The 17879-nt window shown below is 45.6% G+C and overlaps 1 protein-coding gene across 6 annotated transcripts in view; it reads left to right on the top strand.

Moving 5' to 3' along the window:
- LOC115193621 (mitogen-activated protein kinase kinase kinase kinase 3) overlaps window positions 1-17879 on the top strand; it is a 72033-nt gene that overhangs the window by 48505 nt on the left and 5649 nt on the right. For 2 of the 6 annotated variants that reach the window (XM_029752441.1, XM_029752442.1), the window contains exons 11-18: window positions 350-431; window positions 582-698; window positions 867-941; window positions 3882-3960; window positions 4544-4602; window positions 12785-12837; window positions 16315-16366; window positions 16670-16979. In XM_029752441.1, coding sequence (XP_029608301.1) covers window positions 350-431; window positions 582-698; window positions 867-941; window positions 3882-3960; window positions 4544-4602; window positions 12785-12837; window positions 16315-16366; window positions 16670-16979 — 827 coding nt within the window. The remainder of the gene's footprint in view (window positions 1-349; window positions 432-581; window positions 699-866; window positions 942-3881; window positions 3961-4543; window positions 4603-12784; window positions 12838-16314; window positions 16367-16669; window positions 16980-17879) is intronic. The other 4 variants (XM_029752444.1, XM_029752445.1, XM_029752443.1 and 1 more) reach the window with 3 other exon arrangements.

Raw genomic sequence — 17879 nt, forward strand, 5'->3', positions numbered from 1 at the left:
AATTCCAGCCGCTTCTTTGCGCCAAAGACTACACTTGTCTGTCCATCACACATGTTATCAACCAGCTTGCCTGCTCTAACCATGCTGATTGGTGAAGTCATTTAATGAACTAAATGTAAACTGTTAGATTTCACAGGTTACAAAGGGAACAATATAAACCGTAACTTTTTGGGGTTCCAACTTTATTTTGCTGGTCGGAACAGTGGAACGGAACCCCCAAAAATTATGATTCTGTTCAGAATGAAAAAATGTGAAAATAATTTAGGTTCCAACCCCTGATTTTTAAATTCATATTAAAATCATAAATGTTCTAACATGTATCTGTTTGTTCTGTCTCCTCATATAAAAGGGGAAATAATTTCCATCATTTTGTCAAATTGTCCCTGACGAAAAGTCCCAAGAAGAGGCCAACAGCAGAGAAACTATTACAGGTACCCCCGGTCTAAATGGAAACACTAGATTTCAGTGTCTGTCAAGAAAACATGTTAACCAGCCAATCATTGATTACCAGTTTAGAGAAGTGTAAATGCAATGGCCATCCTGTAGGCTGTGACCTCACAATCCTCTTCCTGTGTCCACAGCACCCATTTGTGTCACAGCCTCTCAGTCGAACCCTGGCCATCGAGCTGCTGGACAAAGCCAACAACCCAGACCACACCACATACAATGACTTTGATGATGACGACCCTGAACCAGAGGTACAGTCACCACCCCAGCCTTTACAGCTCCAGTTTTATCCAATCAAATGACTGGATGAAGACTGACACCTGTCCTCATTGGTCTTACCATCGTTCTGATCTCTTTACTGTCCGAGTTCTACATATTTTCTCTCTCCTCCATTATCCCTCTCTCTGCTCCTTCCTCAGTTTAAGTATAGGGGCCGCTTCCTTCCCATCACCCCTGGTGCTCGGCGAGCTCCTCGCTTTGCCATCCGCAAGAAGGTATCAGTGTGGCCTGCATTAGAACTGCACCAGTACCTTGGTGATCAGTACCTGCAGTAACAGAGCACTAACTAACACCAATCTGTGTGTGGTCAGATAGACTGGACCTTGTCAATGAACGCTGCTCATGGAGTTTGTGTTACTTTGTTCAATCTATCTGCATGTGGGATTTTGAAGATTGTGTTTTAGGCGTGAATAGGCTTTTAAACATTTTACCAGGTAAGTTGACAGAGAGCACATTCTCATTTACAGCAACAGCCTGGGGAATAGTAATGACCCAATTGTAAACTGGTGACAGTATGAGGGCTAGATTGGGGAATTTAGCCAAGACACCAGGGTTAACACCCCTACTCTTACAATAAGTGCCATGGGATCTTTAGTGACCACAGAGAGTCAGGACACCCGTTTAACATCCCATCCGAAAGAGAGCACCCTACACAGGGAAATGTCCCCAATCACTGCCCTGGGGAAAGAGTGCCTCCTACTGGCCCTCCAACACCACTTCCAGCAGCGTCTGGTCTCCCATCCAGGGACTGACTAGGACCAACCCTGCTTAGCTTCAGAAGCAAGCCAGCAGGGGGATGCAGGGTGGTGTGCTGCTGGCGCAGGGTGGTGTGCTGCTGGCACAGGGTGGTGTGCTGCTGGCTACATGCAGTTAAACTGAGAATAAGTTACTCCCAGCTCAAACATGCCTTCTATTGTTTTTGTACATCGGTTTGTTAAAGCTAATCTTAACAGGCTTGTGATTTGTCTGGCTATGTGCTAGGCCAAGGGTGTGTGTAGTGCATGAACATACATATAGTAACTAGAACTTGTTAGGTATGCTGAGGTGAGGTCGAGCTGCAGGGTTCTATCTGTATGTAGTGTGTATATATCAGTATGTGTTTGGTCTCACAAGAAGACTGGTAAAGGAAACTTCCACTTAAGTCAATGGATGACGTGTGAATTTGAGCTCCTTGATCTGCATCTTTTGTTTTTGTTGAGACATCTCCTGCTGCCTTGCGTTGCCATGGTTTAATTGCCTGTTTGCAGTGTGGTCTGTCTTTGCTGTGTTCTGTTGCTGCCGTGTAGGCGGAGACGTTGTTGTGACTGACTGGGCCATTGTTCTAATTTTCCCTGACTCATAGGTCAGAGATCAGAACAATTTCAGTCCCTTCAAATATACACATCTTAGTGACAGTAAATTCTCTTGGATGCTCAGCACTGTCCTTTTCCATCAGAGAGAGGTTGAATTATGTTTTTGTTAGATGATGAAGTTTGCACAGGATTTAATAGTACTACTGTACAGTTATTGGACTGAGGAATGACACTAATTTGAGCATTATTGTAATTTTAAGCATTATGAGTTGGGTTATGTGTGCGTGATGATGTGTGTATGTACAGTTGAAGTCGGAAGTTTACATACACCTTAGCCAAATACATTTAAACTCAGTTTTTCACAATTCCTGACATTTAATCAGAGTAAAAAATTCCCTGTCTTAGGTCAGTTAGGATCACCACTTTTATTTTAAGAATGTGAAATGTCAGAATAATAGTAGAGAATGATTTATTTCAGATTTGATTTCTTTCATCACATTCCCAGTGGGTCAGAAGTTTACATACACTCAATTAGTATTTGGTGGCATTGCCTTTAAATTGTTTAACTTGGGTCAAATGTTTCGGGTAGCCTTCCACAAGCTTCTCACAATAAGTTGGGTGAATTTTGGCCCATTCCTCCTGACAGAGCTGGTGTAACTGAGTCAGGTTTGTAGGCCTCTTTGCTCGCACACACTTTTTCAGCTCTGCCCACATATTTTCTATTGGACTGAGGTCAGGGTTTTGTGATGGCCACTCCAGTACCTTGATTTTGTTGTCCTTAAGCCATTTTGCCACAACTTTGGAAGTATGCTTGGGGTCATTGTCCATTTGGAAGACCCATTTGCGACCAAGCTTTAACTTTCTGACTGATGTCTTGATGGTGCTTCAATATATCCACATAATTTTCCTTCCTCATGAAGCCATCTATTTTGTGAAGTGCAAACAGTTCTATTTTTGTTTCATCAGACCAGAGGACATTTCTCCAAAATGTATGATCTTTGTCCCCATGTGCAGTTGCAAACCGTAGTCTGGCTTTTTTATGGCGGTTTTGGAGCAGTGGCTTCTTCCTTGCTAAGCGGCCTTTCAGGTTCTGTCGATATAGGACTCGTTTTACTGTGGATATAGATACTTTTGTACTTGTTTCCTCCAGCATCTTCACAAGGTCCTTTTGCTGCTGTTCTGGGATTGATTTGCACTTTTCGCACCAAAGTACGTTCATCTCTAGGAGACAGAACGCGTCTCCTTCCTGAGCGGTATGACAGCTGCGTGGTCCCATTGTGTTATACTTGCGTACTATTGTTTGTACAGATGAACGTGGTACCTTCAGGTGTTTGGAAATTGCTCCCAAGGATGAACCAGACTTGTGGAGGTCTACAATTTTTTCCTGAGGTCTTGGCTGATTTCTTTTGATTTTCCATTATGTAAATTAGAGACACTGAGTTTAAAGGTAGGCCTTGAAATACATCCACAAGTACACCTCCAATTGGCTCAGATGATGTCAATTAGCCTATCAGAAGCTTCTAAAGCCATGACATCATTTTCTGGAATTTTCCAAGCTGTTTACTGGCCCGGTCAACTTAGTGTATGTAAACTTCTGACCTACTGGAATTGTGATACAGTGAATTATAAGTGAAATAATCTGTCTGTAAACAATTGTTGGAAAAATGACTTGTGTCATGCACAAAGTAGATGTCCTTACAGACTTTCCAAAACTATAGTTTGTTGACAAGAAATGTGTGGAGTGGTTGAAAAACAAGTTTTAATGACTCCAACCTAAGTGTATGTAAACTTCCGACTTCAACTGTATGTGTTATGTATGTGTCTTCGATATTTAGGTCTTCTATTCTGTTTTCTTCCTGACAGTCTCCAGTGTCTGTTCCCCATCGGATTCGCTCCACCAGCAGGAGCACCAGGGAAGGGAAGACGCTGTCTGAGATCACCTGTAAGTGTCTGTGTGACTGGACCAGTTTCCCGGACCCAGATTGAGCCGACTCATGGACTACAAAGCATGCTTAGTGGAGAATCACCATTGAATGTGCTTTTTAGTCCAGGACTAGGCTGACTCTGTGCGGCTGTGGTGGATTCAGTTTTATCACAGTCTGTGGTTATTGGCAGTGTGCTTTTCTGTGGTGTGGATTGACTGACAGATTCATTTCTTTGTGAGTTCATGGTAATCACAGTTTAGTGAACCTCTGTCTGTCAGGATTAACGTTGGCATGAGTATAATCTACTCTTTTCAGCTTCCACAGATGAACGGCTCCTCAAACAATGCAGTGAAGGAACACACACACACACACACACACACACACACACACACACACACACACACACACACACACACACACACTCCTCTGTTAAAGTACCTCAACACACTCACTCATCTAGCTCTACCTGCGGCTGTGCAGTTAAACTTCTCTCTCTCGCTCTCTCTCTCTCTCTCTCTCTCTCTCTATTTCTCTCTATTTCTGTCTCTCTCTCTTGCTCTCTATCGCTCTCTCTCTATCTCTCTCTCTCTCTCTATCTAGTTGGCCAGGTGAAGTTTGACCCCCCGTTGAGGAAGGAGACAGAGCCCCATCATGAGCTGGTGAGTAGCCTGGTCCTGCAGTGTCCCCCTAATACCACTGTGGCTGAACCCTGTGTGTTGGTGCCGTAACAGGGGGGGAAAAAACATAGATAGGCCCAATTAGCTGAGACTCTGCTAAAGTTTAAATCCCAATTAATGCATTTCTGATCTCAAGTCTTCCGTATTATCAATGTCCCAGTTTAGCATATTCCCTGTCCTTTTTTCTCCTAAATTTGTCTGAATGCGCCCCTGGCTGAGGTTTCAGTGCAGGGTTCATACGGCATGCATGGCCACCCCTCTTCTCTCCCCTCACTCTCATCCCTCACTCCCTACCTCTCTTATCCATCCTCTCCCCTGCTTTAATCCCTTTCTCTGATTGGATGGCATTAACTTTGAATTAATGGGTCTTTCTCACTCTGCCTGTTGAACAGCCCGACTCTGACCCTTTTTTGGACTGTGCAGAAGAGCTGTACTACACGGCGAGATCTAATCTGGTATTTTCCCACATCTCTCCATTTCTTCTTCTGGGTCGTCTCTCTTCTTCTTAACGCTTGAATGTCCTCTTTCAGTTTGCCTTGTCTCTTTCGTGGTTCTTTTGAGTGTCTAAGTTTGATGGATGTCAGTAACTGTTTGTTAATTTGTGTCTGTGAAGCCGTCTTCGCCTCATTGGCTGTTTCTGTTGTTATTCTGGTCTTATGTTGGTTGTTATTTGAACTGGATGGTCTTCAACCACACAACCTGTTAGACCTCACCAGCACATCTAAGGCTCTAGAGAGAGAGGAATGGAGGGATGGAGGAAAAACTGTATAGAGAGAGAGGAATGGAGGGATGGGGGGGAAACTGTATATAGAGAGAGAAATGGAGGGATGGGGGAAACTGTATATAGAGAGAGAAATGGAGGGATGGGGGGAAAACTGTATAGAGGGAGAGGAATGGAGGGATGGGGGGGAAACTGTATATAGAGAGAGAAATGGAGGGATGGGGGGAAAACTGTATAGAGGGAGAGGAATGGAGGGATGGGGGGAAACTGTATAGAGGGAGAGGAATGGAGGGATGGGGGGAAACTGTATATAGAGAGAGAAATGGAGGGATGGGGGGAAACTGTATATAGAGAGAGAAATGGAGGGATGGGGGGGAAACTGTATATAGAGAGAGAAATGGAGGGATGGGGGAAACTGTATATAGAGAGAGAAATTGAGGGATGGGGGGAAAACTGTATAGAGAGAGAAATGGAGGGATGGGGGGAAAACTGTATAGAGAGAGAGGGAGTGGAATGGAGATGGAGGGATGATATACTGTAGGTAGAGGGATGATATACAGTCGTGGCCAAAAGTTTTGAGAATGACACAAATATTAATTTTCACAAAGTCTGCTGCCTCAGTTTGTATGATGGCAATTTGCATATACTCCAGAATGTTATGAAGAGTGATCAGATGAATTGCAATTAATTGCAAAGTCCCTCTTTGCCATGCAAATGAACTGAATCCTAAAAACAACATTTCCACTGCATTTCAGCCCTGCCACAAAAGGACCAGCTGACATCATGTCAGTGACTCTCGTTAACACAGGCTGGAGATCACTCTGTTATGCGGGTTGAGTTCGAATAAAAGACTGGAAGCTTCAAAAGGAGGGTGGTGCTTGGAATCATTGCTCTTCCTCTGTCAACCATGGTTACCTGCAAGGAAACACGTGCCGTCATCATTGCTTTGCACAAAAAGGGCTTCACAGGCAAGGATATTGCTGCCAGTAAGATTGCACCTAAATCAACCATTTATCGGATCATCAAGAACTTCAAGGAGAGCGGGTCAATTGTTGTGAAGAAGGCTTCAAGGCGCCCAAAGAAAGTCCAGCAAGCGCCAGGACTGTCTCCTAAAGTTGATTCAGCTGCAGGATAGGGGCACCACCAGTACAGAGTTTGCTCAGGAATGGCAGCAGGCAGGTGTGAGTGCATCTGCACGCACAGTGAGGCGAAGACTGGGAGGATGGCCTGGTGTCAAGAAGGGCAGCAAAGAAGCCACTTCTCTCCAGGAAAACATCAGGGACAGACTGATATTCTGCAAAAGGTACAGGGATTGGACTGCTGAGGACTGGGGTAAAGTCATTTTCTCTGATGAATCCCCTTTCCGATTTGTTTGGGGCATCCGGAAAAAAGCTTGTCCGGAGAAGACAAGGTGAGCACTACCATCAGTCCTGTGTCATGCCAACAGTAAAGCATCCTGAGACCATTCATGTGTGGGGTTGCTTCTCAGCCAAGGGAGTGGGCTCACTCACAGTTTTGCCTAAGAACACAGCCATGAATAAAGAATGGTACCAACACATCCTCCGAGAGCAACTTCTCCCAACCATCCAGGAACAGTTTTGTGACGGACAATGCCTTTTCCAGCATGATGGAGCACCTTGCCATAAGGCAAAAGTGTTAACTAAGTGGCTCGGGGAACAAAACATCAATATTTTGGGTCCGTGGCCAGGAAACTCCCCGGACCTTAATCTCATTGAGAACTTGTGGTCAATCCTCAAGAGGCGGGTGGACAAACAAAAATCCACAAATTCTGCCAAACTCCAAGCATTGATTATGCAAGAATGGGCTGCCATCAGTCAGGATGTGGCCCAGAAGTTAATTGACAGCATGCCAGGGCGGATTGCAGAGGTCTTGAAAAAGAAGGGTCAACACTGCAAATATTGACTCTTTGCATCAACTTCATGTAGTTGTCAATAAAAGCCTTTGACACTTATGAAATGCTTGTAATTATACTTCAGTATTCCATTGTAACATCTGACAAAAATATCTAAAGACACTGAAGCAGCAAACTTGGTGGAAATTAATATTTGTGTCGTTCTCAACTTTTGGCCACGACTGTACTGTAGGGAGAGGGATGTCTCTGTACAGCAGAGAGATGGATGAGCCTCCTCATAGGGAAACCTGTGACTGACTTGGACCCCTGAGGCCATGGCCTATTAGAGCGGGAACAGATCAAGCCCTACGTTGCCATTACCAGTTCCCCCCTGTTCCATTTCCATTTCCATTTCCATTTTACATTTAAGTCATTTAGCAGACGCTCTTATCCAGAGCGACTTACAAATTGGTGCATTCACCTTAAGATATCCAGTGGAACAACCACTTTACAATAGTGCATCTAAATCTTTTAGGGGGGGGGGGGGGGTTAGAAGGATTACTTTATCCTATCCCAGGTATTCCTTAAAGAGGTGGGGTTTCAGGTGTCTCCGGAAGGTGGTGATTGACTCCGCTGTCCTGGCGTTGTGAGGGAGCTTGTTCCACCATTGGGGTGCCAGAGCAGCGAACAGTTTTGACTGGGCTGAGCGGGAACTGTGCTTCCTCAGAGGTAGGGAGGCGAGCAGGCCAGAGGTGGATGAACGCAGTGCCCTTGTTTGGGTGTAGGGCCTGATCAGAGCCTGTAGGTACGGAGGTGCCATTCCCCTCACAGCTCCGTAGGCAAGCACCATGGTCTTGTAGCGGATGCGAGCTTCAACTGGAAGCCAGTGGAGTGTGCGGAGGAGCGGGGTGACGTGAGAGAACTTGGGAAGGTTGAACACCAGATGGGCTGCGGCGTTCTGGATGAGTTGTAGGGGTTTAATGGCACAGGCAGGGAGCCCAGCCAACAGCGAGTTGCAGTAATCCAGACGGGAGATGACAAGTGCCTGGACTAGGACCTGCGCCGCTTCCTGTGTGAGGCAGGGTCGTACTCTGCGAATGTTGTAGAGCATGAACCTACAGGATTGGGTCACCGCCTTGATGTTAGTGGAGAACGACAGGGTGTTGTCCAGGGTCACGCCAAGGTTCTTAGCACTCTGGGAGGAGGACACAAGGAAGTTGTCAACCGTGATGGTGAGATCATGGAACGGGCAGTCCTTCCCCGGGAGGAGGAGCAGCTCCGTCTTGCCGAGGTTCAGCTTGAGGTGGTGAGCCGTCATCCACACTGATATGTCTGCCAGACATGCAGAGATGCGATTCGCCACCTGGTTATCAGAAGGGGGAAAGGAGAAGATTAATTGTGTGTCGTCTGTGTAGCAATGATAGGAGAGACCATGTGAGGATATGACCGAGCCAAGTGACTTGGTGTATAGTGAGAATAGGAGAGGGCCTAGAACAGAGCCCTGGGGGACACCAGTGGTGAGAGCACGTGGTGCGGAGACAGATTCTCGCCACGCCACCTGGTAGGAGCGACCTGTCAGGTAGGACGCAATCCAAGCGTGGGCCGCGCCGGAGATGCCCAGCTCAGAGAGGGTGGAGAGGAGGATCTGATGGTTCACGGTATCTTCTGCCAAATATTACTGCTGACTCAGACCACTGACTCCACAGTCACAATTAAACTCGTTAGACCTCATTTCTTTCCCTCATATGAATACAGGGGGATTTGTTGACATGAATGAGGCAGCAGGATATGGCAGTTTGTTAGCATAAGTAAGAATATGTTAGCTGAGCTCTCTTTGGCTTAATGTAGTATGGCTGTCAGTTTGCGGTGTGTTGGTCCGTAGGAGTCACAGTCTGTCACTTAGCTGTGAAGGGGAAATACCGGTATCTATATCCTGACTGGAAAAATCGATATGTCCTCTGATCTGAGGGACCCGCAATTAGGGTTGCAAAGGGTCAGAAACTTTCTGGTAAACTTCCAGATTTCTTCCGGAAATTTTCCATGGGAAGTTGAGCCCTGGAATTTTGGGAATTTTGCTTAAATTCATCAAAAACGTTATAAGATAACAGTGAACCTTTTTTTGTGAGATACACATAAGGCAATTCTAGGTCTTGTGGCATATTTTGGTTAAACAATCCCCAATTCAATGGCATTGCAACCCTCTGCATGCACAGTGCATTCTTCCATCACATGTACAGTACACTCTTCCATCACATGTACAGCTGATTCTCAAGATCTTGCACACTAATGAGATGCTATTGAGCCCACACCACTACACTGTCTGAGCCAAAGACTACATGCTTTCTGGTAAGTTTTGATTACAATACTGGGTGGGTTGAAAATATGTTATATGACATACAGTACATGATTTTTTGTTAACTAATAAATAGTAGCCTACAGCAAAGTGTATTTAAATCATTTCTAACTTATTAACAATTTCTGCTAGTTAGTTTTTGCTACCATGGGGGTTTTAGCTTGATTGAGCCTGCTAACTGAGGAGAGTTAATTCACCTGTTTCCATATGTTTCATTTAAAAAAATGTATCTTACAAAGGAGTTGTTTAATCTAACTGCTTAACTATTTATCTATACATGGAATTGTATTTGGTTTTTATTTACTCATTTTTCCCTAATCTTTACAGGAAAATGCCACGGGCACTATCTGATGTGTGGAGACATTTCACTGCAGCTAATGTAGAAGGAAAAGCTGTGTACATTTGCAAATATTGTGCCAAATCATATGTGAAGAATGCAACAAAGATGCAGAATCATCTGGCCACGTGCATAAAGTTCCCTCCGCGCTCACAACAAGCAACCTCTGACAACAAAAGTCCCTCTACTTCTATTCAAGGTGAAAATGATGAATCCGACACCTTATCGATAGCAACAGCTCACGGTCCTCCTGGAATCAGAAGATTTTTTGACTCAATGGAGGAACGTAGTCAGAGCAATGCTGATGAATGTCTTGCTTGAGCTGTTTATGCAACTGGTTCACCTCTGATGCTCACAGGAAATGTGTATTGGAAGAGATTTCTGAATGTTCTTTGCCCAGCATACACCCCTACAACCAGACATGCTTTATATACTCATTTGCTGGATGCAGAGTTCAACAGAGTCCATGTGAAGGTCAAGCAAATCATAGAGAAAGCAGACTGTATTGCAATCATCTCTGATGGGTGGTCAAATGTTCGTGGGCAAGGAATAATTAACTACATCTCCACCCCTCAACCAGTATTCTACAAGAGCACAGACACAAGGGACAGTAGACACACCGGTCTCTACATTGCAGATGAGCTGAAGGCAGTCATCAATGACCTTTGACCACAGGAGGTATTTGCACTGGTGACAGACAATTCTGCGAACATGAAGGCTGCTTGGTCTAAAGTGGAGGAGTCCTACCCTCTCATCACACCCATTGGCTGTGCTGCTCATGCATTGAATCTGCTCATCAAGGACATCATGGCACTGAAAACAATGGATACACTCAACAAGCGAGCCAAGGAAATGGTTAGGTATGTGAAGGGCCATGAAGTTATAGCAGCAATCTATCTCACCAAGCAAAGTGAGAAGAATAAGAGCACCACATTGAAGCTGCCCAGCAACACCCGTTGGGGTGGTGTCATCATCATGTTTGACAGTCTCCTGGAGGGGAAGGAGTCTCTCCAAGCAATAGCCATATCACTGTCTGCCAATATGGACAGCCTCATCAAGAGGATCCTCCTGGATGATGTATTTTGGGAGAGAGTGGTAAGCAGCCTGAAACTCCTGAAACCTATAGCAGTAGCCATTGCACGGATTGAGGGAGACAATGCCATCCTGTCTGATGTACAGACTCTGCTTGCAGATGTAAGAGAAGGAATCCGTACTGCCCTGCCCACTTCACTGTTGCTCCAAGCAGAGGAAACTGCAGTTCTGAAATACATCAAAAAGCATGAAGACTTCTGCCTGAAGCCCATACACGCCACAGCGTACGTGTTGGACCCCAAGTATGCTGGCAAGAGCATCCTGTCCGGTGCGGAGATCAACAAGGCCTATGGTGTCATCACTACCATGTCTCGCCACCTTGGCCTGGATGAGGGCAAGGTTCTTAGCAGTTTGGTGAAGTACACTTCCAAGCAAAGGCTTTGGGATGGAGATGCAATATGGCAGTCGTGCCAACATATCAGCCACCTGGTGGAAGGGACTTTGTGGATCTGAGGCTCTTTCCCCTGTTGCCTCCATCATCCTCCAAATCCCACCAACATCAGCCGCCTCTGGTCCTTGTTTGGAAACACACACACCAAAGCACACAACAGGCTGACTAATACAAGGGTTGAAATGTTGGTGGCCATCCGGGCAAATTTGAGGCTTTTTGAGCCTGACAACAAGCCATCCTCAACAAGGTTGGAAAGTGACAGTGAAGATGAGGCCTCAGAGTCTGATGTTCAAGAGGTGGACATTGAGGAGGTCCAGGGAGCAGACATGGAAGCCTGAGAGGAAGACAACCAAAGCTTTAGTTTCTAGAAACTCATTTTACAGATGTATGTTGAACATGTTTTTGGGAGATGCGATGAATCATTGGGGATCATTCAATATTCCCTTTTATTGTTCAGTGAAAACATCCCATGTGAATAGTCAACTCCCTTTAATTAAAGGTCAATTATATATATTTTTTATTTCTATTGGAAGGATTTAATCATTTGCAATTATGTCTACTTATAATAAGGTAAAAGGTTTATGTTTCTGTCTCCATATGATATGGTAAATATATCCAATGCAAAAAACATCTACATTTAAATGGTATTAATATTCATTTGCGTTAATTCCCACAGAAAGTTTCCACCTCTGAATATGTCCCAAAATGTGCAACCCTACCCGCAATGATACTGTTCAGTAAAGTCAGTCACATTGATGCAGTACACACGCACACGCACACGCACACGCACACACACACACACACACACACACACACACACACACAGATGAGTATGTTATGTGAATGATATGAATGGAAAATCTACTGAATAGAGGTATCTCAGCAGAATTAGCTACAACGGTATGGGCGAAGGGTGTCGTGTGTCAGCAAAATGCTGTCATATCCCTTTACTTTTATAGCACATGCACATTAGAAACATCTATCATAATTAGAAACATCTATCATAATTAGAAACATCCATCATAATTAGAAACATCCATCATAATTAGAAACATCCATCATAATTAGAAACTATCATAATTCAGTGTTTTTTCTCTAAGCGCCACTGCAGTGGTGACCTCTGACTTGTAGTGTCATCAGCCTTGCCAGCCCCTGAGGTTATTCTCACGGAGTCAAGGTACAGTAACATCATGGATGGCCTGTTCATTAGTGTCATCAGTGTGACCAGGGAGTCATTGAGGTTACACCACACTCACCCTTCTCTAAGTGTTTGTAGGTGTTGTGTGTGTATGCATGTGTCTCAGCTCTTAATATAGTTGATGCCGTACAGTAGGTAACCTCAGCCATGGTGCCTTTCCACATTGACTGTGTGTCGTCGTGTTTCAGAAACAGTCCTGTAATTGTGATATGCCTCCTAGGATCTTCAGCGGGACTATGGACAGGAATCTCCAAGCCTGGTGGGAGGGAACAAGTAAGTCACTCTTTCTGGGTTTCTACTCCTCTTCCTCCACCTTTCATCCTCGTCCTCTGTTCTTCCCGTCCCTTCCCTATGCTTGATCATCTTTCCTCATCTCTCCTTCATCTCTTCTCCTTGCCTCTCCAGCTCTCCTCTCTTCTTCTTTCAACTGTCCTCGCCTCCCCCATGCTCTCTCCTCTCTTCTTCACCTTCTCTTGTCCTCACCTCCCCCGCTCTCCCTTCCTCCCCCGCTCTCCCTTCCTCCCCCGCTCCTGTCCTCCTGTTTTATCTGTATAGGGATTAGCCCGAGCAGATGGTGGTGTGGTACTGAGAGGTGACTTCCTGTAGAGAGAAAGGCATCTGATGCGTCTGATCATTTATTCATGACACCTTTCCTGGAACTCAGCTCAGAAGAAGTGTGTGTGTGTGTGTGTGTGTGTGTGTGTGTGTGTGTGTAATAACATAGACAGACTTGCTGCTGCTTAAACCTAGAATGATCTGCTCCATAGCAGGATGGGATGGATTGATATATGGTGTGTTTTCAGTGTATAGGATAAATCAGACGAGGATTATTGAAAAAGCCACTCCTTCCAGATCTGAGGCACTCTGAATCTTATTCTGTTATCTGATTACTGTACAATTGATGTCCACATTCCTTCTCCCACTGGACAGCCTCATAGGGTTCATATCCTTCTCCCACTGGACAGCCTCATAGGGTTCATATCCTTCTCCCGCTGGACAGCCTCATAGGGTTCATATCCTTCTCCCGCTGGACAGCCTCATAGGGTTCATATCCTTCTCCCGCTGGACAGCCTCATAGGGTTCATATCCTTCTCCCCGCTGGACAGCCTCATAGGGTTCATATCCTTCTCCCGCTGGACAGCCTCATAGGGCTCCCGCTGGACAGCCTCATAGGGTTCATATCCTTCTCCCGCTGGACAGCCTCATAGGGTTCATATCCTTCTCCCGCTGGACAGCCTCATAGGGTTCATATCCTTCTCCCGCTGGACAGCCTCATAGGGTTCATATCCTTCTCCCACTGGACAGCCTCATAGGGTTCATATCCTTCTCCCACTGGACAGCCTCATAGGGTTCATATCCTTCTCCCACTGGACAGCCTCATAGGGTTCATATCCTTCTCCCACTGGACAGCCTCATAGGGTTCATATCCTTCTCCCACTGGACAGCCTCATAGGGTTCATATCCTTCTCCCACTGGACAGCCTCATAGGGTTCATATCCTTCTCCCACTGGACAGCCTCATAGGGTTCATATTCTAATTTTCTCTCATGCACACCCACGTGCATACACAAACACACTGTTGCTTACACATAGCTGACCTGACCGCTTCACACATCCCAGCTGAGTGTACAGCTTTGAGTGGCTAAGGTGTAAATGTTCGATGGGTTATGATGTCATCTCAGCTGGGATGAAACTCACACACTATCACACTCAAGCACGCTGAATTAATCTTCTCTGTGGTTTCCATGGGTTTTTGCCCTGTAGCATAATTTTTTTTTGTGTTAAATTAGGTCAGAACCCCCCTCTGAGAAACAACACCTTTACTCATGTCATGTGTGATTCTGTCACTGAGTTGACACTTTTTGTCCTCCATTTGAACTTCTCCTTCGTCCGTTTCACTCGTTACATGACAGGACTGTTCTCAAATCAGTGGAGGAGGAGCTTAAGCAGAGGTGAGTTAGGCCACGGCCCACAGGTCTCCACCTGCCAACTGCTCTGGTTTTTGATTTGCTGACGCGCCCTAACCGCGCGCACCAGCAGCCAATCAGTGTTAACGCAGGACTAATCCAGCCAATCAGTGTCAAGCTAACTGTATCTGCTCTGACTGCTGCGTTATGGCTTGGTTATGTTGTGTCCATTGTTGTTCAATGCTTAGTCAGTGCAGGCTGCCCTGTGAGATCACCTGACACTGTGAACTTCAACAAAGCAGGGCTTATACACTGACTTAATTACTTAGTACAAGCCTTATCTAGTTACACAGTCTATGTTGAAAACACCCAGCTCTATACGTAAAATTAGCAAAATATAATATTAAGGTTTAGTAAGACATATTCCTATTTGGTTTAATTCTATTGCAATGTAGTTCTTATGTACCTTTATGTAGTTTAAGTGATGTCATTATGTTACCCTAGTGGTGTAGTTGAGTTAATTTCCCCTTGTCTCAGTGTCTCCTCCCAGTGGGTGAAGGAGGAGAGCAGCTTGACTTTGCCTCTTGGCCTCTTTGCCTTGTTGTGAGTCCCCCCTCCATCTATCTCATCTCCTCAGGGGTCATATGGCCTCTTTGCCTTGCTGTGAGTCCCCTCCCCCAATCTCCTCAGGGGTCACATTTAGAGAGTGATTATGATGAAACTCAACTGTAAGTCCTTCTCGTGTTTTAGTCCATCCGCCCTCTCTGAGGAGGAGGAGGAAGAAGGTTACCTCTTCCAGTTTCATTCACACGTCTTCATGCTGCATTCCACACCACGCCCGTGCTGTGCCTTTAGTGCCCTCCTGTGCTTCCTCGCTGGCCAAAAACCCCTTTCCGTCGGTCTCTGCGCCTCCAGTATCCCTGTTTCCTCCCTCAGTGGAGTTTGATCTTCGGACTCAGACATGGGTCTTGTTCATTAACGCAGTACAGCAGAACTATCTAAAAGTTTCTGACACATGTCGTGTTGTTTCCTCTAAGTGATCTAGCTAACTGTGCTCTCATCGTCTTCCATCTGTGAGATAATGAACGTGATTGTTGTCATGTTTGGGTTCTATGGTCAGACTGTGCGTTGCTGTAACCCCTGACCCCTACCGTTCATTATGTGTTTCTTCGTGTGTGTTCATTCTGTGACACCTGCTACCATGCTTTCTGATCTCGGTGTGTGTTCATACCGCCAGTTTGCGGTCTGTTTCCAATGTGGGTTCTCGCTGCTTGTATCCTTACTGTTGACATGGTTGCCTTGGGGTCCATCCAATCCCCAACCCTCTGGTTTAACCCAGTGCCACTAGGTTTGTGTTCTCTCATGGTGATGTTGAACTTGTGACTCCATTTGATTGGTGCCATGTCTGTGTCTGTCATGATGGAGGGGTTGAAGGTGTTCTCTGATTGATGCCATGTCTATGTCCGTCATGATTTGAGTGGTATCTGATTGGAACATACTGTACATACACATTACATTGACTGCACCTTTGGGAGATCCTGTTCAAGGGAATGCTAACATCTTGTGTGTCAGTTGTCTTGTGGTGTTTTCTGGGGTTGACAGACCTTTGTTGTCTTTACCCACAACTGTCCTGTTGTCTAAAACTATGTTGTGTTACTTAGTTGTCTAACACTGTGTTGCGATAGGAGACCATGTTGTTTGAAGTGATAGTCTGTCGCTGTGTCTGTCATTCTGTGTTAACACTTATTGTGACAACATTGTTTTGTAACTGTCAGTATGTGGAACCTTCTGAATCTTGTCACTGTCTTACAAAACTAACCCCACGTCAATCTCTTTCCCTCTAGCAAACACAGTACCATCATGAGGCCGAAGGTCCCACCCCCACTTCCCCCCAAGGTAGGACCACCAGCATGTATCATACTGCAGCATTTTGGATCACGATCAAACAACCAAGACTAGTATTTAGTGGAAAGGACCCTCGAGCAAAATTCAGAGTTGCATACATCAATATTTTCTCTCAAAGCTAATTCAAACTATTGACATTACATTTGTAAGATGGGCAGCAGAGCTTGACAAATTAGGAATAAAAGGGCAAGCATTAATCAACCTATAGAGATTGTCTACCTTTCTGCTGTCTCTGTGTCTCTTACTCTCTGTCTCGGTGTCTCATCTCTCCATATTCTCACTCTCCCCTTCCAGCCCAAATCTATCTGTCCGCCCCAGGAGAGCCCGTCCCAGGGAGAGGATGATGTAGACGAAGGGGGGACCATCAAGCGCTGCCCCGTACCAGAGAGCCCTGCCCGACCCGCCTCAAATGTACCCCCCCGCCCTCCACCCCCACGCCTGCCCCCCCACAGACGCAGTAGCCTAGGTAACGAGAGTACACAGAGCCAGGCTGGCTCAGAACCCGAGGGGAATGATGCTGGGAGCTTTAGGCATTTCTGGGAGTGGCTTCATGCCCCGCACACGGAAGAGGAGTTGGAAGATGTGTTGGAGGAGGAAGAAGAGAGTAAGGCCGGCCGATTGGTAGCCCCGTAGACGTCACTCCTCCCTGATTGGTTGTTAGTCCCATCAATCAGCGTCCGTAGTGTCTCGCACCTTCTCTCCCTCCTTTCCTCTGTCCGTCTGTGGATGTATACAGTGCCTTCGGAAAGTATTCAGATCCCTCGACTTTTTCCACATTATGTTACGTTACAGACTGTATTAAATGTATTAAATAAAATTTAAATCCTCAGCAATCTACACACAATACCCCATAATGACAAACAGAAAACAGGTTTTTAGAAATGTTTGCAAATTTGTTAAAAATAAAAAAGATACCTTAAGTATTCAGACCCTTGGCTATGAGAATCGAAATTGAGCTCAGCTGCATCCTGTTTACATTGATCATCCTTGATGTTTCTACAACTTGATTGGAGTCCACCTGTGTTAAATTCAATTGATTAGACACGATTTGGAAAGGCACACACCTGTCTATATAAAGGCCCCATAGTTGACAGTGCATGTCAGAGCAAAAAACAACCACCAAGACTCTTCCTGGAGCTGGCCACTCGGTCAAACTGAGCAATCAAGGGAGAAGGGCCTTGGTCAGGGAGGTGACCAAGAACCTGATGGTCACTCTGACAGAGCTCTTGAGTTCCTCTGTGGAGATGGGTGAATGTTCCAGAAGGACAACCATCTCTGCAGCACTCCACCAATCGGGCCTTTATGGTAGAGTGGCCAGACCACATGACAGCCCGCTTGGAGTTTGCCTAAAGGCACCTAAAGACTCTCAGACAATGAGAAACAAGATTCTCTGGTCTGATGAAACAAAGATTGAACTCTTTGGCCTAAATGCCAAACGTCTGGAGGAACCTGGCACCATCCCTACGGCGTAGCATGGTGGTGGCAGCATCATGCTGTGGGGATG

The sequence above is a fragment of the Salmo trutta genome, chromosome 5 (genome assembly GCF_901001165.1).
Source record: "Salmo trutta chromosome 5, fSalTru1.1, whole genome shotgun sequence".
Lineage (NCBI taxonomy): Eukaryota > Metazoa > Chordata > Actinopteri > Salmoniformes > Salmonidae > Salmo > Salmo trutta.